This window comes from Stegodyphus dumicola, chromosome 2 (genome assembly GCF_044657685.1).
Source record: "Stegodyphus dumicola isolate Sdum_Otavi_A_Nest chromosome 2, ASM4465768v1".
In the NCBI taxonomy this organism is placed as follows: Eukaryota; Metazoa; Arthropoda; class Arachnida; order Araneae; family Eresidae; genus Stegodyphus; species Stegodyphus dumicola.
Window position 1 is genome coordinate 289,920,912 of NC_140769.1, and position 24,613 is coordinate 289,945,524.

At 38.3% G+C, this 24,613-nt stretch overlaps 1 protein-coding gene across 9 annotated transcripts in view; it reads left to right on the forward strand.

The window, feature by feature from the left end:
* The window catches only part of LOC146999030 (transcription factor unc-3-like), a 95,546-nt gene that overhangs the window by 69,526 nt on the left and 1,407 nt on the right, over positions 1–24,613 (forward strand). For 6 of the 9 annotated variants that reach the window (XR_015039920.1, XR_015039919.1, XR_015039918.1 and 3 more), the window contains exon 3: positions 12,802–13,689. The exons of 2 other annotated variants lie outside the window; for them this stretch is intronic. Coding sequence is in view for 1 of the 7 variants with exons in the window: in XM_085812268.1 (XP_085668394.1) it covers positions 12,802–12,817 (16 nt within the window). In the remaining 6 variants the exon portion in view is untranslated. Of the gene's footprint in view, positions 1–12,801; positions 13,690–24,613 lie in introns of those variants that run through there. One more of the 9 variants, XR_015039917.1, reaches the window with a different exon arrangement.

Sequence of the window (24,613 nt, forward strand, 5' to 3'; positions counted from 1 at the left end):
TGTGTGTGATAAAGTGTGAGACTGTGTGTGTGAGTGTGAGGGTGTGTGTGTGTGAGTGTGTGAGGGAGTGTGTTTGAGAGTATGTGAGTGTGTGTGAGCGTGTGAGGGAGTGTGTTTGAGAGTATTTGAGGGTGTGTGAGAGTGTGAGTGTGTGTGTGTGAGGGTGTGTGTGAGAGTGTGTGAATGTGTGTGAGAGTGTGTGAGAGAGTTTGAGTGAGGGTGTGTGTGTGAGGGTGTGTGTCTGTGTGTGAGAGTAAGTGAGAGTGTGTGAGGGGGTGTGTGTGAGGGTGTGTGGGTGAGGGAGTGTGTGTGAGGGTGTGTGAGAGTTTGAGTGAGGATGTGTGTGTGAGGGTGCGGATGTGTGTCTGTGAGGGTGTGTGTGTGTGTGAGAATGTGTGAGTGTGTGTGAGAGTGTGTGTGGGAGTGTGAGAGAGTGTGAGTATGTGTGAATGAGTGTGTGTGTGACTGTGAGAGGGTGTGTGTGAGTGTATGTGAGAGTGTGTAGAGTGTGTGAGGGTGTGTGTGTGTGAAGTTGTGTGTTTGAGGGTGTGTGTGTGTGAGAGTGTGTGGGTGAGGGAGTGTGTGAGTGTGTGTGTGAGGGTGTGTGTGAGAGTGTGTGAGTGTGTGTGAGGGTGAGTGTGTGTGTGTGAGGATGTGTTTGTGAGGGTGTGTGTGGGTGTGTGTGAGGGTGGGTGTGTGTGTGAGAGTGTGTAAGTGTGTGAGAGTGAGAGTGTATGAGTGTGTGTGAGGATATGTGTGTGAGGATGTGTGAGGGTGTGTGAGGGTGTGTGAGAGTGTGTGAGTGTGTCCGAGAGTTTGAGTGAGGGTGTGTGTGTGAGGGTGTATGTGTGAGAGTTTGTGTGTGAGGGTGTGAGGGTGTGTGTGTGAGGGAGTGTGTGTGAGGGTGTGTGAGTGTGTGATGGTGTGTGTGTGAGTGTATGAGAGTGTGTGAGATTGTGTGTGAGGGTGAGTGAGAGTGTGTGAGTATGCCTGAGTGTGTGTGTGAGCGTGTGTGTGTGTGTGTGTGTGAGGGTGTTGAGGGTGAGAGTGTGAGAGTGAGTGAGTACGTGTGTGTGAGAATGTGTGTGTGAGGGTGTGTGAGGGAGTGTGAAAGTGTGTGAGAGTGTGTGACTGTGAGGGTGTGTGTGAGAGAGTGTTTGAGAGTGTGAGTGTGAGTGAGAGTGTGTGTGTGAGGGTGTGTGAGGGAGTGTGAAAGTGTGTGAGGGTGTGTGTGAGTAAGTGTGTGTGTGTGACTGTGATGGTGTGTGTGAGTGTGAGTGAGGGTGTGTGTGTGAGGGTGTTGTGTGAGGATGTGAGGAGGGTGTGTGAGGGTGTGAGAGAGTGTTTGAGAGTGTGTGTGTGAGGGTGTGTGAGAGTTTGAGTGAGGATGTGTGTGTGAGGGTGTGTGTGTGAGAGTGGGTGTGTGAGGTTGTGTGAGGGTGTGTGTGTGTGAGGGTGTGTGTGAGGGTGTGTGAGTGTGTGAGTGTGTGAGGGTGAGGGTGTGTGTGTGATTGTGTGAGAGTGTGTGGGTGAGGGAGTGTGTGTGTGGGTGTGTCTGTGAGGGTGTGTATGTGGGTGTGTGTGTGAGTGTGTGTGTGAGTGTGTGTGTGAGGGTGTGTGTGTGTGAGAGTGTGTGGGTGAGGGAGTGTGTGAGAGTTTGTGAGTGTGTGTGAGAGTTTGAGTGAGGGTGCATGTGAGAGTGTGCGTGAGGGTGTGAGTGTGTTTGAGAGTATGTGAGTGTGTGTGAGGGTGTGTGTGAGTGTGTGCGTGTGTGAGGGTGTGTGTGAGAGTGTGTGTGAGTGTGGGAGGGTGTGAGTGAGAGTGTGTGTCTGTGTGTGAGAGTACGTGAGTGTGTTTGAGTGTATGTGCGTGTGTGTGAGAGTGTTTGAGAATTTGTGAGATTGAGTGGGGGTGTGTGTGTGAGAGTGTGTGGGTGAGGGTGTGAGGGTGTGTCTGTGAGGGTGTGAGGGTGTGTGTGTGTGACTGTGAGGGTGTGTGTGAGGATGTGTGTGTGAGAGAGTGTTTGAGAGTGTGAGTGTGTGTGAGTTTGTGTGTGAGGGTGTGTGTGTGAGGTGTGTGAGGGTGTGTGAGAGTGTGTGAATGTGTGTGAGGGAGGGTGTGTGAGGGAGTGTGAAAGTGTGTGAGTGAGGGTGTGTGTGAGGGTGTGTGAGTGTGTGAGGGTGTGTGTGTGAGGTTGTGTGTGTGAGGGTGTGTGTGTGAGGGTGTGTGAGTGTGAGAGTGTGTGAGTGTGTGAGGGTGTGTTTGTGAGGTTGTGTGTGTGTGAGGGTGTGTGTGTGAGGGTGTGAAAGAGTGTGAGAGTGAGAGTGTATGAGTGTGTGAGGGTGTGTGTGAGGGTGACTGTGAGAGTGTGTGAGATTGTGTGTGAGGGTGAGTGTGTGAGTTTGTGTGTGTGTGTGTGTGTGTGTGTGTGAGAGTGTGTGAGAATGTGTGAGTGTGTCTGTGAGGGTGTGTGTGTGTGTGTGAGTGTGTGAGGGTGTGTGTGTGAGGGTGTTGAGGGTGAGAGTGTGAGAGTGTGTGAGTATGTGTGAGTGAGTAAGTGTGTGTGTGTGTGTGTGTGACTGTGAGGGTGTGTGAGTGAGGGTGTGTGTGTGAGGGTGTGTGTGAGTATGTGAGAGTGTGAGTGTGTGAGAATGTGTGTGAGATTGTGTGTGTGTGAGGGTGTGTGAGTGTGTTTGAGAGAGTGTGAGAGTGTGTGTGTGTGTGAGGGTGTGAGAGGGTGTGTGAAAGTGTGTGTGAAAGTGAAAGTGTGTGGATGTGCGTTTGTGAGAGTGTGCGAGTGTGTGAGGATGTGTGAGGGTGTGTGTGAGGGTGTGTGTGAGTGTATGTGAGAGTGTGTGTGAGAGTGTGTGTGAGAGTGTGTGAGTGTGTGTGAGGGTGTGTCTGTGAGGATGTGTGAGAATGTTTGAGAGTGTGTGATAATGTGTGAGTGTGTGTGGGAGTGTGAGTGTGTGTGAGAGTGTATGTGGGAGTGTGAGAGAGTGTGAGTATGTGTGAGTGAGTGTTTGGGTGTAGGTGTGTCTGTGAGGGTGTGTGTGTGGGTGAGGGAGTGTCTGTGAGGGTGTGTGTGTGAGGGTGTGTGTGATAGTGTTTGAGAGTGTGTGGGTGTGTGCGAGAGTGTGTGAGGGTGTGTGAGAGTGTGTGAGTGTTTGTGAGAGTGTGTGTGTGAGGGTGTGTGAGTGAGGGTGTGAGAGTGTGTGGGTGAGGGATTGTGTGAGGGTGTGTGTGTGAGAGTTTGAGTGAGGGTGTGTGTGTGAGAGAGTGTGTGAGGGTGTCTGAGAGGGTGTGTGTAAGAGTGAGAGTGTGTGAGGGTGTGTGGGTGAGGATGTGTGTGAGGGTGTTGGTGTGAGTGTGTGTGTGTCTGTGTGAGGGTGTGTGTGTGAGAGTGTGAGGGTGTGTGTGAGTGTGTTTGAGAGTGTGTGAGTGTGTGTGAGCATGTGAGGGTGTGTGTGAGGGTGTGTGTGTGAGGGTGTGTGTGTGAGTGTGTGTGAGGGTGTGTGTGTTTGAGGGTGTGTGTGAGGGTGTGTGTGTTTGAGGGTGTGTGTGAGTGTGTGTGAGAGTGTGTGAGAGTGAGAGTGTATGAGTGTGTGTGAGCGGGTGTGTGAAGGTGTTGTGTGAGGATGTGTGAGGGTGTGTGTGTGAGAGGGTGTGAGGGTGTGTGAGAGGGTGTGAGGGTGTGTGAGTGTGTGTGAGAGTGTGTGAGTGTGTGTGAGAGTGTGTGAGTGTGTGTGAGTGTGTGTGAGTGTGAGGGTGTGTGGGTGAGGGAGTGTGTGTGAGGGTGTGTGTGAGAGTGTGTGAGTGTGTGTGAGAGTGTGTGAGAGTGTGTGAGTGTGTGTGAGAGTTTGAGTGAGGGTGTGTGAGAGTGTGTGTGTGTGAGTGTGTGTGTGAGAGTGAGTGAGGGTGTGTGAGAGTTTGTGTGAGGGTGTGAGGGTGTGTGAGAATGTGTGATGGTGTGTGTGAGGGTGGGTGGGTGAGAGAGTGTGTGTTGAGGGTGTGTGTGAGGGTGTATATGTGAAGGTGTGTGTGTGTGTGAGGGTGTGTGTGTGAGTTTGTGAGAGTGTGTGAGTGTGTGTAAGTGTGCGAGAGAGTGTGAGAGTGTGTGTGAGAGCGTGAGAGAGTGTGAGAGTGTGTGAGTATGTGTGAGTGAGTGTGTGAGTGTGTGTGTGTGAGGGTGTGTGTGTGAGGGTGTGTGTGAGAGTGTGTGTGTGAGGGTGTTGAGGGTGAGAGTGTGTGAGTTTGAGTGAGGGTGTGTGTGTGTGAGGTTGTGTGAGAGTGTGTGGGTGAGGGTGTGTGGGTGAGGGTGTGTGGGTGAGGGAGTGTGGGTGAGGGAGTGTGGGTGAGGGGGTGTGTGTGTGAGGGTGTGTGGGTGAGGGAGTGTGGGTGAGGGAGAGTGTGTGAGGGTGTGTGTGAGAGTGTGTGTGAGTATGTGTGAGTGTGTGTGAGGGTGTGTGAGGGTGTGTGTGTGAGGTGTGTGAGGGTGTGTGTGAGGTGTGTGAGAGTGTGTGAATGTGTGTGAGTGTGTGTGAGTGTGTGTGAGAGTGTGTAAGTGTGTGAGAGTGAGAGTGTATGAGTGTGTGTGAGAGGGTGTGTGAGGATGTGTGTGTGAGGATGTGTGAGGGTGTGAGAGAGTGTGTGAGTTTCTGAGTGTGTGAGGGTGTGTGAGAGTGTGAGAGTTTGAGTGAGGGTGTGTGTGTGAGGGTGTGTGAGAGTGTGTGAGTGTGTCAGAGAGTTTGAGTGAGGGTGTGTGGGTGAGGGTGTATGTGTGAATGTGTGTGAGAGTGTGTGTGAGGGTGTGTGAGAGGGTGTGAATGTGAGGGTGTGTGAGTGTGTGTGAGTGTGTGTGAGAGTGTGTGAGTGTGTGTGAGTGTGTGTGAGTGTGTGTGAGTGTGTGTGGGTGTGTGGGTGAGGGAGGGTGTGTGGGTGTGTGGGTGTGTGGGTGAGGGAGTGTGTGTGAGGGGGTGTGTGTGTGAGAGTGTTTGAGAGTGTGTGTGAGATTGTGTGATTTTGAGTGAGGGTGTGTGTGTGAGAGTGTGTGGGTGGGTGAGGGAGTGTGGGTGAGGGAGTGTGTGTGAGAGTGTTTGAGAGTGTGAGTGTGTGTGAGTGTGTGTGAGGGTGTGTGAAGGTGTGTAAGGATGTGTGTGTGAGGATGTGTGAGGGTGTGAGAGAGTGTGTGAGTTTCTGAGTGTGTAAGGGTGTGTGAGAGTGTGAGAGTTTGTGTGAGGGTGTGTGTGTGAGGGTGCGTGAGAGTGTGTGAGTGTGTCGGAGAGTTTGAGTGAGGGTGTGTGGGTGAGGGAGTGTGTGTGAGGGTGTTGTGTGAGGGTGTGTGTGTGAGAGTGTGTGAGTTTGAGTGAGGGTGTGTGTGTGAGGTTGTGTGAGAGTGTGTGGGTGAGGGTGTGTGGGTGAGGGAGTGTGTGTGTGTGAGAGTGTGTGCGAGAGTTGAAATGTGTGTGAGTGTGTGAGTGTGTGAGAGTGTGTGCGAGAGTTGAAGTGTGTGTGAGTGTGTGAGTGTGTGAGTGAGGGTGTGTGTGTGTGTGTAAGGGTGTGTGGGTGAGGATGTGTGAGGGTATGTGTGAGGGTGTATGTGTGAGGGTGTGCGTGTGAGGGTGTGTGAGAGTGTGTGGGGGTGTGAGTGGGTGTGTGTGAGGGTGTTGTGTGAGGGTGCGTGTGAGTGTGTGTGAGAGTGTGTGTGAGAGGGTGTGAGGGTGTGTGTGAGAGGTTGTGAGTGTGAGGGTGTGTGAGTGTGTGTGAGAGTGTGAGTTTGTGTGAGTGTGTGAGTGAGGGTGTGTGGGTGAGGGAGTGTGGGTGAGGGAGTGTGGGTGAGAGAGTGTGGGTGAGGGAGTGTGTCTGAGGGGGTGTGTGTGTGAGGGTGTGTGTGTGAGTTGTGAGTGTGTGTGTGTGTGTGAGTGAGTGATTTTGAGTGAGGGTGTGTGAGTGAGGGTGTGTGGGTGAGGGTGTGTGGGTGAGGGAGTGTGGGTGAGGGAGTGTGTGTGAGGGTGTGTGTGAGAGTGTTTGAGAGTGTGTGAGTGTCTGTGAGTGTGTGTGAGTGTGTGTGAGAGTGTGTGAGTGTATCTGAGAGTTTGAGTGAGGGTGTGTGAGAGTGTGTGTGTGACTGTGTGTGTGAGAGAGTGTGTGATGGTGTGTGTGAGGGTGGGTGGGTGAGAGTGTGTGAGAAAGTGTGAGAGTGTGTGTGTGAGTGTGTGTGAGAGGGTGTGAGGGTGTGTGAGAGGTTGTGTGTGTGAGGGTGTGTGAGTGTGTGTGAGAGTTTATGAGTGTGTGAGTGTGTGAGTGAGGGTGTGTGTGTGAGGGTGTGTGGGTGAGGGAGTGTGGGTGCGGGTGTGTGTGTGCGGGTGTGTGTGTGAGGGTGTCTGAGAGTTTGTGAGTGTGAGTGAGTGTGTGTGAGAGTGTGTGATTTTGAGTGAGGGTGTGTGTGTGAGGGTGTGTGTGAGTGTGTTTGAGGGTGTGTGAGTGTGTGAGAGTGAGTGAGGGTGTGTGAGAGTTTGTGTGAGGGTGTGAGGGTGTGTGAGAGTGTGTGTGTGTTAGTGTGTGTGTGAGAGTGTGTGATGGTGTGTGTGAGGGTGGGTGGGTGAGAGAGTGTGTGTGTGAGGGTGTATGTGTGAGGGTGTGCGAGTGTGTGTGAGTTTGTGAGAGTGTGTGAGTTTGTGAGAGTGTGTGAGTTTGTGAGAGTGTGTGAGTGTGCGAGAGAGTGTGAGAGTGTGTGTGAGATTGTGTGTGTGTGAGGGTGTGTGTGTGAGAATGTGTGAGAGTGTGTGAGAGTTTGAGTGAGGGTGTGTGTGTGGGTGTGTGAGAATGAGAGTGTGAGAATGTGAGAGAGTGTGAGAGTGTGTGAGTATGTGTGAGTATGTGTGAGTGTGTGTGAGTGTGTGTGTGAGAGTGTGTGAGGGTGTGTGTGGGAGTGTGTGGGAGTGTGTGTTTGTGAGTGTGTGAGTGTGATTGAGTGCGTGTGAGAGTGTGTGAGTGTGTGTGAGTGTGTGTGAGGATGTGTGTGTGAGGATGAGTGTGTGAGTATGTGTGTGTGAGGGTGAGGGTGTGAGTGTGTGAGGGTGTGTGTGTGTGAGTGTGAGTGTGTGTGAGTGTGAGTGTGTGATGGTGATGTTTGAGTGTGTGATGGTGATGTTTGAGTGTGTGAGAGTGTGTGAGGGTGTGTGTGAGAGTGTGTGAGAATGTGTGAGAGTGTGTGTGAGTGTGTGTGAGTGTGAGAGAGTGTGAGAGAGTGTGAGAGAGTGTGTGAGAGTGTGAGAGTGTGTGAGAGTGTGAGAGTGTGTGAGAGTGTGTGAGAGTGTGTGAGAGCGTGTGAGAGTGTGTGAGAATTTATTACAGATATTACAATGTGTATAATATGTGGATGTTACAATGTATATATACAATGTATATTACAGATGATATAATAAGTGGTGTATTTAGTTACGGCAAAGCAGTGTGTTATCTGCCTAAAGGGGGGTGCCTTCGTGGAGGACTTTCTAAGGGAAACTGGCTCGTATACACGTTACACATGAGGAAAACCACGAAAACACCCATGCAGCCAGCCCGTTCGCGGGGCTCGAACCTCGAACCGAACTACCAGTGTTCAGCGACTTTACCGCTCGGCCGCTGGTGGGCCAGATGATATAATAAACATCACGCGGAAGATCTAATATGTCTCATAAACGGTTAAAAACTACACAAAAAGCTTTTTTTAACTTCTAATTGTTTTGTTCTAATTGTTGTATGTATAATATGTCGATTACACAGTAATTATTTTAATTGATTCAATATTTTTGATACCTAATATTGAAACGATTTTCTAAGATTAAACGATAAATTTTGACACTTAATGTATTAAATAAAAATATCTGTTGTGACATCACATGACTTCCCTGTACAGAATATTAAATTATACCCATTTTTTCTTGCATTTCATTTAAAATTATTGGATTGAATTAAATCTACTTTGTCGATATCGCGTGAACCACAACAGAATAAATGCACTCTTTAAAATTCACTATATTTGTTTACCATAGCGACACTCTGGCCGTAGGTTCACTTAACAGCGTTACATTTCTTTCATTTTTTAACTCAGAATACACAAAATTTATATCATCTTAAGAATTATCTAATCGTTGCCCCATTCAAATACTATAATAAATCTAAAACGATGTATAAAAGAAATTAAGCAAAGAACAACAACAAAAAAGAAACAACTTTTCACAGACGATCGAGTATTTCTTATTCAATTAATTCAGTTCTCACTTCGCGACAAGGCAAAAATACATTAAAACTCAAGATGCCTGTATTGAAAATTCTGAAGTAAATCTTAAACACTTATTTCCTCGAATAAATTCCAGAATGATTTCATGAATGATTTCATGATTTCCAGAATGAACATGATTTAATTCGCAATAGTAAAAGAAGGCGTTATTGCAAAGCTTACTTTCTCTAGATTGGCAACAAATCTACTATTCTGCTCTTTCAAATGTAAACAAGCAATGGCCGCCATGAAAAAAATTATTAGGCTTAGCGACACTTAAACACCTTTTAAATTGTTGATAATTCTAAAAATATTGTATACAGATTTACTAAAGCAAAAAATTTTAAAACAGTTTTTGCGACAACGATTTTTTAAATCGAACATCTGTTTTTAAAACAACAGCGATATTTTAAAGCAAAAAATGCACAATTTACAAACATGTAAGAATAAAGAAACCGAGATCACTGAGCCGAGTAACAGAGTGGATATATATATATACATATATTTATATACTTTTGGTGCAGCCGATTGCAACCAAAATACGAGGTGCACATCTACATTTTATAGCAGTCCTATATACAAAATTTTAACGTTCTGAGGCTACTCGTTTCTGAGTTATGCGAGATACGTACGTACATACGTTCGCACAGACGCAACGAAAAATTCTCTTCAGAACTCATTTTAAATAAGTTTTTAAATTTTGGGGGGAGACTCCTTACGTACAGATGTCACGCAGAAACATCGTTAAATTGGATTCGATAGCGGTGAAAATGGATATTTGCGTTGAAATATGATGCCTGAAATTTTTTGCTAATACGATACTTACTTTTTACTACGTTCTGTCTCAATTTTAAAATTTCCTTCCCTTCCCCTTTTATCATAATTGTACTTTTACTTACTTCCTACGAAATCAGAAGATTTAATGGATTCATTTTTGATATCTGACATGTGAAACTCGGGAGCAGGCACACTTTTGCACGAAAAATAGTGTATCGCATTTTTTGTTTTAAAAATGAATAACTTCAAGTTAAGGTTTTTATGCCTTTAGTTAATCTGAACGCAATTGTTGTAGAATTATCAACAAACTAAAACTTGGAGAACTAATAAAGCGACCATTTGTTTACATTTGAAACTCTTAGTAGAATAGTTAGTTAAGTCAGTTTGCACACCAAATTGGGTGCCTTTCTTCCAGCTGGGACCAAAGTAAACTTTCAGTTTTGTGCAACGAAAAATTTATCTTCATGTGTGGTGGCTTATTTTTGCTTAGCTACTATAATTTTAATTGTAAAAATTGTTTTTTCAAACCGTTTTTTTAATTGCATTTTGGTATTTTACGTTTTTTTTTTTTTTTTTTTTTTTTTTTTTTTTGTATTTTACAATTTTTAATGAAAATTGTTTTAAGTTTTTATGATATAAGAAATCTGATGTGTACACCACATGACTTCCTTGTACGGAATATTAAATTATACGTATTTTATTTAAACTTATTAGATTGAATTAAACCTACTTCGCCGACAGCGCATAAACCACAATAGAACAAATGCATTCTTTAAAATTCACTTTGTTTACCATAGCGACACTCTGGCGCTAGGTTTACTTAACAGAATTATATTTCATTCATATTATAACTCAGAATGCACATAATGTATATCATTTAAAGAATTATCTAATCGTTGCCACATGTTCTATTCAAATACTATAATAAAGCTAGAACTATGTATAAAAGAAATTAAGCAAACAAAACAAAAAAAAACAGTTTTCCACAGACGATTGAATATTTCTCATTTAATTAATTCAGTTCTCACTTCGCGAGAAGGCAAAAATACATAAAAACTCAAAATATCTATATTAAAAATTACGAAGTAAATCTCAAACGCTTATTTCCTCGAAAAAATTCCAGAAAGAATTAAGCATGATTTAATTGGCAATAATAAATGAATGCGCTATCTTTGTTGTTGCGAAACTAAGTTTCTCTAGATTGGCAACAAATCCACTAGTCTCCCGTTTCAAATATAAACATCAATGGCAGCCATTAAAAACAGGCTTACCGGCAATTAAACAACTTTAAAATTGCTCATAATTCTAAAAATATTGCACACAAATTTACTAAAGGCATAAAATCCTTAACCGGAAGATAAAAACAACATAATTCAATCATTTTTAAATCAAAAAATGTACAATTTACAAACATATAAGAGTAAAGAAACTGAGATCACTGAGCCAGGTAATAGAGTGGATATATATATATATAAATATATTTATATACGTTTGGTGCGGCCGATTGCAACCAAAATACGAGGTGCACATCTACATGTTATAGCAGTCCTATATACAAAATTTCAACTTTCTGAGGCTACTCATTTTTGAGTTATGCGAGATACGTACATACGTTTGTAGAGACGCCACGAAAAATTCTCTTCAGAATTCATTTTAAAGCAGTTTTATAATTTTTTTGAAGGAAAAGAGTCTTTTATTCTGTCCTTACGAACAGATGTCACGCAAAAACATCGTTAAATTGCATTCGATAGTGGTCAAAATGGATATTTTCGTTGAAATATGCTGCCTGAAACTTTTCGCGATTACAATACTTCCTTTTTACTTCGTACAAGGAAGTAAAAAAAGGTCTATAGACTTTCTTCCTAAAATTAATTCAGTAGGAGTTTTCTGAGTCATATCGTGGGTCATTGTGCGTAGTGCAAACGTGACTTCGTGTAGTGAAATCGGCCGAATCATCCCAAAGTCTGTGATAGTTTTTTCGTTAAATTTTATGAACCTCTGAAGAAATTTTTATAACTAACTACATAATTCGTATACCTTGAGAAAATGTACTTTGCTGTTAAGTTTTTACTGTATAAAGCATCGTCTGCTATTCCAATAAAGTTCTTAATAAAATAAATTATTACAATTGCAATGCAGTAATGTTTGTCCACCCTATTTTACTAACATTAAAATGAGCTTCAAAATAGCACTAAAATAAGCTAATTTAATTAGATTAAACAAGAAACATGTAAACAGGAAGTTTCAAAGAATTTTAATTAGGAAATGCAGAAGTTTGCTTCGGAACCGTTCATAATGTATTTAATCGTATTTTCAAAGTTTAATGCAAAAGTTTATTTATGAACGGCGCATAATATTTCTTGAAATCACTTGACCGATTCCGTATCCCGTGACAGTAAACGTTCTCTTAATATTCAGAGAGCATTCCTCACTTGAATAGAACATGCCAATGTAAAATTAGGCAGAAAATGCAATCTTAGTTTGGCGTAAGTGTATTGTTACAGATTTTGTATTTAGTTAGATGTTTTTAGTAGAATTCTAATTAAATTGGTTTACATTCCAGTGCAATGCAGAACGAAACATATTTTTAAAGAAAGCTACGTCGGAAATTGTAATTGACTACTGTATTAGCTGTAAACGTAATTTTACTCTTTTGCTTTCCAGAAATCGAGAAAACAGACATTATCATAACTTTCTCGTGCCCGATTAAAATACTTTAAAAAGTCAGATAGAAACATCGCAGAACAAATTGAAAATCTATATCAAACTCAGATTTTTTGTTTTGGCCCAATCTTAAATGATTGACCGCTTCCTAAGCGACATTTTTCTGGCACTTGACAAATTTTATAATCTGTTTGCTCATATTTTTAGCGATTTTATTTCAATTTAAAAAATATATTCCACACTTTGATCACGGTCACCGACCTGTTGATCACAACAAACGAAGTATTTTCTGTGTTAACGAGCAGGACTTGGGCGATTCTATAACAACATCCGAATTATATCATTAACCTCGATAATATGAACCGCAGTCTACTGTTCTAAGATAATCAAGTCAATTATAGAAACTGATTTATTATTAGTCCAAAGGAAGAATTTGCACAGAAGGATTATTAATTTCTTTTCGGCATTTTGTGTCGATTCACTAAAAGCGCTGTTTCACTTTTTAAATTCTTGCCACGAAATATTAGAGCCCTGTATTATACTTAAAGAAATTAAATAATGCATTTCTCGCATTGTGATAAACAACGTTACCTAGAGCCGTCCAATTTTGAATAACGTAATCCTCCAACGAATATGGGCATGTGGAAGTCCAAATTTGGAATTTGTTTTATTATCGACTTCATATTTTGTAAAACGTTTTTTTACAAAATATTTTTGATTAACAAACTCGAGGGTTTCAAAGCGAGCAATGGCATCGTTGTACAAAAAGAACATTTTTATCTTCAACGCGCGAGACTGTGTATCGAAAATTCTAAAGATATGCTCATTTTAAAATTATTTTGCGATATTGCTGTTGAACTGAATTTTATGATTTAAGTGCGAAGAACATGATAAATAAAGGTAACACAAAATATTAGAAAAACGCCCCTTTCAACGTAATTTAAAATCCGAAACCTTTCAGATTTTTTTTTTTTTTTCAATTCTTATGTAAAATTTATTCTATTTTATTTATTAGTTCGTTACATTCCGAGTTCTCGTAGCATTCTTTGTGTTTTATCTTTAAATTAAATTTTCTTTAAAATAAATTTCATTTTCAGGGCAAAGCGGAAATGAAGACCTATTGGCTAATTAGCCACGATCCATCATCTGGTAAGAGACGGAACGTAGCTCGCGGAATGATAGTTCCACCTCCGCTTTTCAATATACGTGAATCAGAAAATAGAAGACAAAGTCCCAAAACAGAATTCTCCCATCGGACGACTCCAGCTCAAATCTACCGCTCTGTAGACGACGGCGTACCTTTACCTAACGACTCTGTTCCTGGAAAATCGTATTTCTTTGGATATCACAAGACAGTCCCCGCATACCAAAACGTCTAAATCCATCGGCTGTCGTTGCAACACGCGACGCTTCGCAGTCAGAACCATGGGATGGGAATGAATGGGGTTTTAATATGGCCTTTGATGATTCAAACCCAGACATCCTGGAGAGTTCAGATGAATGGTTTTGACTCTTCTGAAGCACCAAGAAGACTTTCTAGTAATTACAAACCTAATATCAAAGTAGCATCACTGACAGCTGCAGACGATGCGTACAAACGTCTTATTTATGCAAAGAGGAAGCAGGTTGAAAACTTGAGAAAATTTAAAAAAAAGAAAAAAAAAAAAAAAGAAAAAAAATCCTTAATGGAAGAGGTCGTGGTCTGCAGACAAGTTTGACCTCTCAAAGGAGTCTTTGAAGGAATGGTTAACAAACCTTTTTTACCACAAGTTTGCATGCTCAAGTTTCTGAGCTCAAAAGACAAGAATCAACTGTCGGGCCACTTCAGACAGTGAAAGAGAGCGATATAGAAGAAAGCGTAGTGTAATATGTTTGTACCTGTGCTAACTAAATATATCTGTGATATATCCGTGGCAGTTTCGGTTCGTACATACAGTTTTATTCGAAGTAAATGTGTTTTTGTTATCTAAAACTCATAAGTAAACTTATTTCTTACATTCTTTTCATTTTTAAAATTTTACATATTTTTTCCTTTTCACATTTTTACTTTAATGACAAAAATTAAAGTTATTTTTGAAGTTTAACTTTTTATCTTCGCTTTTTGTTTTAAAAAAAAATCTGATGTGTACTTCCTTGTACGTGATGACTTCCTTGTACGGAATATTAAATTATGCGCATTTTTTCTTGCATTTCATTTAAACTTATTAGATTGAATTAAACCTACTTCGCCGACAGCGCATAAACCACAATAGAATAAATGCATTCTTTAAAATTCACTTTGTTTACCATAGCGACACTCTGGCGCTAGGTTTATTTAACAGTATTATATTTCGTTCATATTATAACTCAGAATGCACAAAATTTATATCATTTAAAGAATTATCTAATCGTTCCCACATGTTCTATTCAAATACTACAATAAAGCTAGAACTATGTATAAAAGAAATTAAGCAAAGAAAACAAAAAAGAAACAGTTTTTCACAGACGATTGACTATTTCTCATTCAATTAATTCAGTTTTCACTTCGCGACAAGGCAAACATACATAAAAACTCAAAATATCTGTATTAAAAATTACGAAGTAAATCTTAAACACTTATTTCCTCGAAAAAATTCCAAAATGGATTAAGTATGATTTAATTGGCAATAATAAATGAAGGCGTTATCTTTGTTGTTGCGAAGCTAAGTTTCTCTACATTGGCAACAAATCCGCTATCTTGCTGTTTCAAATGTAAACAAGAGCAATAGCCGCCATCAAAAACATTATTAGGCTTAGCGGCACTTAAACAATTTTAAAATTGTTGATAATTCTAAAAATATTGTATACAGATTTACTAAAGGCATAAAAACCTTAACCGGAAGATAAGAACAACATAATTCAATCATTTTTAAAGCAAAAAATGTACAATTTACAAACATATAAGAGTAAAGAAACTGAGATCAATGAGCCGGGTAACAGAGTGGACATATATATAAATATATTTATATACGTTTGGAGAGGCCGATTGCAACCAAAATATGAGATGAACATCTACATGTTATAGCAGTCCTATATACAAAATTTCAACGTTCTGAGGCTACTCGATTTTGAGTTATGCGAGATACGTACATACGTTTGTAGAGACGACACGAAAAATTCTCTTCAGAATTCATTTTAAAGCAGTTTTATAATTTTTTTGGAGGTTTTAAAGCAGTTTTATAATTTTTTTGGAGTGTTTTATTCTGTCCTTACATACAGATATCACGGAAATACATCGTTAAATTGCATTTGAAAGAGGTCAAAATGGGATATTTTCGTTGAAATATGCTGCCTGAAAATTTTCGCGATTACCCGGAATTTCCTTTTTTCCTTCACTTCCTTTTTACTTCGTACAAGGAAGTAAGAAGAGTTTTTAAATTTACAATTTATTTATTTTGCAAAAGTTAAGATTTTTTTTCGCAAGTTCAATTTTTTTCTTTTGTTTTTTTCAAAAATAGAACTTTACTTTTATCTTTTCCATTGAAAATAACTTTAAATTTCCTTTTCATTTTTCTTCCCAAACCTAATTTTTTTCTTCTAAAATTTTTTCTTCTCCCATTTTTTTTATTTTACACTTCAAGATTTATTGAGCTATCAAGATTATTAAAACCAAAATAAGTTCTAATTTATTTCCTTATTTGCCAGTAAAGAAGGCAGCATTCATTAATTAATCAAAATTTTTAATAGTTTAAATCAGGTGCTCTAACCGGTGGTACGCAAGAGAAACATAGATGGTACGCAAAGAAAAAGTATTTTAAACTATTAAATTCAAAAATCTCGTGAAGAAAAAGAAAAATTGATAGAAGTTTCCTGTGATCGAACTCTAACTGAAGATTTCAAAAATAATGCACTGGTTAACTTTTATCTGAATCGAAAAATAACTTTAAAGGCAATTCAAATAAAGCTATTAATTTTTTATTCCCTTTTTGCACAAACCTATTTGTGTGAACAATGATTTTCATCCATGTTATATTTAAAAATTAAATGCGAAACAAAATTAAAAGTGGATCCTAATTTCCTGTTAAAACTAAGTGAAGTAAGACCAGACACAAGGAAATTTGTCTTCCTTAAACGGACCCAAATTTCGCACTCAATTTTAGAATTAAAGTATTACAACTTAAATTTTGATAGTAAAAATTGTAACCCATTTTTAACCTAATATATTTTTTATATATGCATATTTAATACAAACAGCCAATAGGTTGTGCAAATGGCAAAATATATTCATTTTTAATATTTCTGTTGAGAAACTGAAAAAAATCATTGTAAAATGTAGCGGTGGTACTTACGTTTTTCAGTATTTATTTACATGGTACTTGTTAGTCGAAAGGTTGAGAACCGCTGGTTTAAATAATTCACAATAATAATATTACAGAAATAGAAAATTTGCTTCAGTTTAATTTTCAAAGAACTCTGATTCCCATTTACTATTATTTATCAATATAGCAATGTTTTGTTTAATATTCTAACCGCCACTGAATGTTACTTCCTTGTACGAAGTAAAGGAAGTACAAAAAATTCCGGGTATCATATTTCAACGAAAATATCAATTTTGACCGCTATCGAATGCAATTTAACTATGTTTTTGCGTGACATCTCTACGTAAAGACACAAAGGGCTTTTTTTTCCTCAAACCAATTATAAAGTTGATCCAAAATAGATTCAGATCAGAATTTTTTTCGTGGCGTCTGTACGTTCGTTTGTATGTATGTATCTCGCATAACTCAAAAACGAGTAGTTGTACACTGTTACTCGGCTCCCTGAGCTCCGTTTATTCTTATATGATAGTAAATCGCGAATATTTACTTAATCATGGAAAATGGTTATGCTGTTCTTATCATTCGGTTAAGGTTTTTATGCCTTTTATGTACTCTGCATGCCATCGTTGTAGAATCATCAACAACTTAAAAATTGTTTAAGTGCAGCTACGCCTGATTTTTGATTAACATAGCAGCCATATTTGTTTACATTTGAAACTTAGCAGAATCTTTCTGCACCTATTAGATTAATTAAACCAGAATTAAATCAAATTGCAACCAGAATTAAATCTTTCTGCACCTTCACTGTCTTTTTGTCGAGTGGGACCAAAAGGAAACTTAGTTTTCTGCACCGAAAATCTGCCTGCTGGCCGAATTGCTTGTTTTTGTGTAGAAACTGAACTCTAATTTTAATTGTAAATTTTTTTTTGTTTTAAATGAATTGGCGTTTTATGTTTTTGTCTATCTTTGAGTTTCTAAAGAATTTTTTTTTTTTTTTTTTTTTTTTTTTTTGTATTTCTGCCTCGCCGCGAAGTTAAAACCGATTTAATTGAATCAGAAATATACCCCCGTAACACAAAACATCCTCAGGATGTCCTATTTAAGTCGAAATATCCCGGGACATAATTAGGATGTCCTGAGTATGTTGATTCTCAGATGTCCTGAGGACATCGTAATTTAACATCCTGAGGATGTCTTATTTAAGTCGCTATGTCCTGGGATATGAGAGGATGTCCTGAAGATGTTGATTCTCGGATGTCCTGACGACTTCACCAATTTCACATCCTGAGGACATTCATACTGCATTGTCCGGAGGACTTCAGTTGTCAAACATTCTGAGGATGTTCGTTCTCAAATTTACCAGTTTTAGTTTCTTGCACATTATTTAATTTTCATATGTATTTTACTAAGTTGTTTCTAAATGCTGTACATTAAAAATATTGATATGATTGAAGATTTATTCTTCTTGTTTTGTTATTAATTTTAACTGCTATTTTTTCTGACGTTTTTAAAAATTTACTTTATCATGGAAAAGATTTTTTCCAATGGATTAGCATTTTCTAGAATATTTGCTAAATTCCAATAACATATATTTTTTATAAAAAATGTATAACTCGAAGAAGTAAGTTTAAATGAAATGCAGAAAAAACTGCTTATAATTTAATATTCTGTATAAGAAAGCCATGTGGTTTCCGCATCCGATTTCTTTTCCTGTAGTTTCGAAGATTTGGCAGTTAACATTTTTGAAGACATATTGTAGATAACAGTAAAATTGCAATTCTGAATTACATTTTAATTCTCAATTCCTTTTAAATATTTCTGGAGTTTTCAACTTATTTGGTTCTTCTCGAGCTGAGGTATATTCCTTTCTTCTTAATAAAGAATCCATTGTCACAATAGCTTGTAATTCTTTGTGATTGTGCTAGCACAATTACTTACTCATAAGCTTAATAGTGTATTTAAAGATTTGATGCACACCCCATTAGTCATTATGGGACTGAATTTAGTTATGATGTTTGTTAAATTTGCTTTTGGATGTGCTCTTAAAAATTCGTAGCACCATCAAACTGCAAACGAAGCAATTCAAAAGTACGATTCAATTACTTTGGCCTTCGTGGCCTGTCGAAGGTATTTAATAACCTTCTATAATATAATTTTTACATAATTCTTTTAGATAAGTTAAAAACGAACTGTCAATGCAAGAGTCTCAAATGCTTTGCTCTTCTTTAATTTTCCCAAAAGAGAAATTTGCGAGTTGTTTGATATTTATCTCACCCTACTATGCTTTTGTTGAGGGTCAACAAGGTCTATCAGTGGCCGAGCGGTTAAGTCGCTGAATACTGGGAGTTCCGACCTAGACTCGATTCTAGGCGAACGGACTTGCTGCATGCGTGTTTTCCCCATCTGTAATGTGTATACGGAGCCAGTTTCCCTTAGAAAGTCCTCCTCGAAAGCATCCCTTCCCTTAGCCAGAGTTACGGCAAAGCGCTAGAGTGCTTTGCCGTAATAAAAAAACACCACTGGGAATCAATATATTTTAAGATGCCACCCTGCTGACTTTCTTGACTAAAATAAACACACAGGAAATTGCATCCAATTTGTATTGTGTTAGCACTGGAGTTTAAATGCAATAAAATATTGATTTTTAGATCTCAGAAGATCAGATTCAGAAGAATATTAATTCAGATCTCAGAAGTGGTGTTAGCACTGGAGGACTCGGAGTCCAACCCCTTCGAAACTGATCGATTATTACGAAATAGTGTATGGTTCGAATAATTACTGATGAGGATTAAATGAAATATAGCGTAACTGTCCCGCACATAAAATCTAACAGGTGTTGATAACCTGATGACAAAAGTTACTGCTAAAAGTTCTTTAAATACAAATAAAAGCACATAGTTACACAAGCAATTGGAACAGTTTTAGTCAACATTTACAATATATTAAAACAATAAAATAATAAAAACTGAAACCTTTAAGATTTTATATTACGCCCAAAGGGGCGTTTTCTTAATGATTCATGTGTTACCTTTATTTATTAAACATGTTTTTCGCACTTAAACCATAAAATTCAATTTAACAGTAATATCGCTAAATAATTAAAAAAAGAGCATATCTTTAGAATTTCCGATACAAAGTCTCGCGCGTTGAAGATATTGTTTTCGCATAGTGTTGCCACTGCTCGTTTTTAAATCGTTGAGTTTGTTAATCAAAAATTCGTTAAAGTGATACAAAATATGAAATCGATAATAAAACAAATTCCAAATTAGGGCTTCCAGATGCCCATATTCGAGAAGATTACGTTATTTAGAATTGGATGGCTCTAGGTACAGTCGTTTTATCACAATGCGAGAAACTTACATACATTTCTGCAGATACTTTATCATTTAATTTCTTTAAATATAACACAGGGCGATAAAATTGGGTGGCAACAATTTGAAAAGTGAAACGGACATTTAAAGTTTTCGACGCAAAATGCCAAAACGAAATTAATAGTACTTCCGGGCAAACGCCTATACAAATTTTGTAACATTTCTTATTATTTTTAATTACAGATAAGAATGTTATTTGATTTCCTAACATTTATAACAATTGTGTGCCAATTGTGCAAGTAGACATGAAATTGTGCTTTGCCAAATTCCTCATGAATTAATACATTGTTTTTTACAAACTACGGGTGAAGTTACACCCGGGGTCTGTCTCATACCTTCACACGCATCTTGTTCAAAAGCGCGTAGAGGGGATGAGAAAATGAATAGATTCAATTTCTCCCAGTGTTGTTGGCAAAGTTGGCCAGTTGGCAAAGCAACAGGTGGATGTAAACATGACTTGTGGCGATAAGTAGGGTTTTTAAGGATGAAAATCTAGAAGTTACTTAGCATGCGTGAGCGCCTCCTTTCTTAGAAAGATTCCTAAACTATCGGCATTTGTAGCAAGTTCGGTAAAGAATATCAACATAGGAAAAAAACTCACTTTAACAATTTAAAATAAAAATTTTAATTATTAAATAAAGATTATAATAACGCACCTAATAGGTGGGTACCGTTACCTCCTATAAAGGAACAGAATTTTTACACTCATGCCTTCTCCGGGATTCCAAACCGGGACCTTCGGTATCGCAGTCCGCGACCCCCTTTACCACTATGCCATGGCAAGTCGAAACAAACTAAATGGCCGATCAAACTTACTATTTTTTTAATTGGTAACTTCGTCAATTACGTTCCAATTTGACTGAAATTTTTATATACCGGGCAAAAAATTGCACAAATAAAAAAATCGCACAAACAAAGACCGCACAAAAACAGGTTTCAGTGTACTTTCATTTGACATCATATGGGTTTAATCACCACTTTCTTTCCAACTTTGAAATCTCCCCCCCCCCTGCGAGGTCTTGCTGAAGCAAACTGTTTTCTACTGAACAGCATGTGTTCATATAAAGAGTTGCTGCTTCAAACAACCTGCATGTTAGAATTTTCACATACCACACCTCAAAAATACACCCTACATTCAATTCTCAGCCCTCAGGCGCTAAGTGAAAAATTAACTTAGCATTCGCTGGTAAGCCTACCTTAAAATGTCATGGCTTTCTCAAAGTAATTTTCGTTTTTTACGTAAAATCTACTACTAGCTTGACTTTCATACATACACACTCATTCCTGTTTTACAAGCAGTTACAAAAATACTTTTAGGTTTACAATAACTTTAACTGAATTTCCTGAAAACAATTTTAAATTGTTTACATTCAATAAAATTCTTTTATAATAAAATAAAGAGTAACGAATTTGCTTCACTTAATTGGAAGCACTCCAAAGTTTCCTAAACTCAGCCTCTCAGATGAACAAATCGTTCTCATTTTTAAACTTAATTAATTTTGATAATTACAAAAAACTAACTTTAAATTTCATTCAATCTGAAGCTAGCTTTTATTTTTAACTTAAATTCTGTTAACTTGACTTTTAACTCTTTCACACATACAACCATATTTCTGTTTTTACTAGCATCGCAAAAATACTTAAACACATGTTCCACAAAACCTTTTACATTTACAATCACTTTAATCGAATTTCCGGTAAACAATTTTAAATGGTTTACATTCAATAAATTTCATTCATTTAAAGAATAACGAATTTGCTTCATTTAATTAGAAGCACTCCAAAGTTTTAGCTCTGTTTCTTGGACTAAAACGGAATATCTCGTTCTCATTTTTAAACTGAATATATTCTGGCAATTACGAAGCCTAATTTTAACTTCATGCGTTCTCAAACTAGTTTTTATTTTTAACTTAATTTCTACTATTAGCTGGACTCTTACACATGTATTAGTATCACAAAAATACTTTGTTTTAACACACATTTCATAAAAACTTGCATTTACAATCAGTTTAAGTGAATTTTCTGAGAACCATTTCAAATCATATATGTTAAATAAAATTCTTTAAAAGATTAACAAATTTGCTGATTCATTTAAGAGAAAACACGCTAACGTTTCCTGAAGTCAGTCTCTCAGACTAAAAATGAACATCTTGTTCTCATTTTTAAACTTAATATATTCTTACAATACAAAATAATTAAGTTAAAGGACGTCTTGCTCTATAAAGTGCTAAAATAAGATTATCCTTGATCAAGGCAACGATTGAAAGAAAATTTTTGAGAACAATTTACTTGAGAGCTACTTTGAGCACAATTTACTTTTAAATTAAGATTAAGTAAAACTACATATTCAAGTAGAGTCATTTTCACTTATCTTTCGTTTGTTGAAGTCAGAGAATATGTTCTGGATGAACTCATTCTAGGAATCGAATTAGGAAGTCTGCTGGACCTTCAGCCGCAGAGCTCCTTGCTCTGAGAGGATAAGGCTGGCCTGGTCAGACGAAGCAGTCCACTGGTTACTAAGCAGATTTCTTGCTCTAGAGAGGTTCATCAAGAGACATTTCAGGCATGGAATGGGTGCCAACGTGGTTAAGAACCGACCACTCACAACGAACACGTGAACTGAGTTTCGGTCTACGATTTCGCAGAGTCGCCCGCGCAGTCGTACCTGCGCAACAATATCTTCACTGACTGGCTACTGCTTAAACCCGTTTCCACAGGTATGAACGGCACTGATGATTAGTTTTTACACCTGAGTAAGCTACCCAACCTGCATTGTGGCTAGTGTTGCTGACTGTACCGAAGAGCCTGGGTTCGAATCCCGGAGAAGGCATGGACGATTGTCAATGTATGCACAAAAAGCTATTAAAATCAATCATACATATTTGTAAGAAAGTAAAACATTATTTTTGGTTCATGATGCTACAAATATGAACCCTATTGTTACAGTTTTTAAAGATTACAAATAACTTCACATTCAACAGATTTCTAATAATCTTTTGTAACTCTATATTTATTGCCGCCCAACCTGTATAGTGGTTACTGTCTCTGATTGCCGTGCCAAAGGGCCCGGGCTCGAATCTTGGAGAAGGCAGCAAATGTATAGTGTCAGTGCGGCTTGGCAGCAATCTAAATATGCAGCAAACCGAAAGTCCTCTCGTGTGGTTGGTTTGGTGGAAAGGGAGAGGTTTAATTGGATAGCTAATATCTCTACGCATATCTGGATATATAATTTATACCAGTGCGATCACGGAGAAATTAATTATTTTATTATTAGTACTCAGAGACTTTTGCATAGCGATAAGCTATTGCGATTTAGTCAGCTCATTACGTTTTAAAACTACATGCCCGGAAACTCGGCGGTAAAGAATCTCATATCCACGGTTCTTCAAATTTAAGTTTAACTTCAGCTACTACAGAATTCTGGGGAGTAGTAACATGTCTCTAATACTTTCCGTGAACTCACTATAAAATAGCTTTCCAAAAAGCAAGAGCGCATTATAAAAGAAATATCAGAATATCAAAAATTAATAGTTGGAAAACATTTTGCACTTCTACCTCCAAAATTTATGGCTCCGCCTTCAAAATAGCGCACAATAAAATTTTCACTCCTCCTTCATTATCAATGTACAGCTTCTCTGAATCAATTTCCTCTTCCCAAGCTGCGTTAGAAATTTTATCAAAACTATTCCCACAAGATGAATATAGATCGAATCATACACAGATACAGAAGCATCTAACAGTTCTTCTACACGTCGTCCTAATCCACCAACAGTTATCATCCCTCCAAAGATCGATGAATTGGAACATATCATCAAAAGACTAAATAACAGGAAAGCACCAGGTCCCGATGGTATCGACAACATCATCTTAAAACTTATTTTTTATAATTATCAACAAATTATTATATCATTCATTAACGCCTGCTGATATAACTTAACATTTCCTAATATATTAAAAAATGCAGAAGTTGTTTTGCTCCTCAAGAAAAATAAACCAGCCACAAACCCTCTACTTATAGACCAATATGCCTTCTTCCCACGTTGGGCAAACTCCTTGAAAAACTAATCCTTTCAAGACTTTTATATCATCTAAATAAGAATAAAATCATGCATGAAAATCAGTATGGATTCACACCAAATAAATCAACAGATCATGCTTTTCAAAAAATGCAAGAAGTCTTAAAGATGAATGAATCAAAGAATCTTCATTCAATAATAATTTCGATAGATATTCAAGCAGCCTTCGATTCTATCCGCTGGAAAGACATCATAACAATTCTAGAAATAATATCATGCCCTCAGGATATCCTTCATATTATCAAAGACTACCTATGCAATAGAACTCTACAATATTCTTCAGATTCCGGTGTAATAAATTATAAATTATCAAAAGGTTGCCCTCAAGGATCTTGCTTAAGCCCTACGTTTTGGAATCTTATAGCAAACGAAGTTTTAAAACTATACGACAATATTAATCATACCCATATCCAAGCATACGCAAATGATTTTCTTCTCATTGTGAACGCAAGTAGCCGGAAATCAAATATTAAAAACTGGAATATTCGTTTAAACAATAACAACTCAGTTTTTCAAGCAGAACTTTTTGCAATCAAAGAAGCCATATGCTTCGCAAAAGAACTTTCTTTACCATCCTTAATTCTCTCTGATAGTGCATCTAGTATTCAAGCTATAATTGGACACAGTCGATCGCCTATTGTACAAGAAATCCATTTTCTACTTTCTCAATTTCAAAACAATAATAGACCACATTTCAAATGGATTAAAGCACACATCGGTAATAGTAGTAACGAGCTCGCAGACGAACTAGCAAAAGGGGCTGCAAACAATTCTTCCCTTCCAAATTACTCAATTCCATATCCAATATCATTACTAAAAACAAAATTAGAAACAGAATTAATGCACTTATGGAAGCAAACCTGGACGGAAGCAACTACCGGCAGAAGAACTTTTACTTTCATATCAAAACCTTCAAGATCATTAATATCTACCAACCGTTCAATTACATTTTTCCTAACAGCTCATGGTCCATTTCCAAAATACCTTCATAGATTCGGACTTCAGCATACAAATCTCTGTACCTGTGGTAATGAAGGCACAATAGATCATTATCTCTTTCACTGCAACATTACTAAAGATTATCACCTTAAAGCATACAATTTAACTTCTGCTCAGTTATGGTTTCAACAGTTATTAAAAAGTAATATTCTCAGAAATAATCTTCATAATATAATAAATTATATC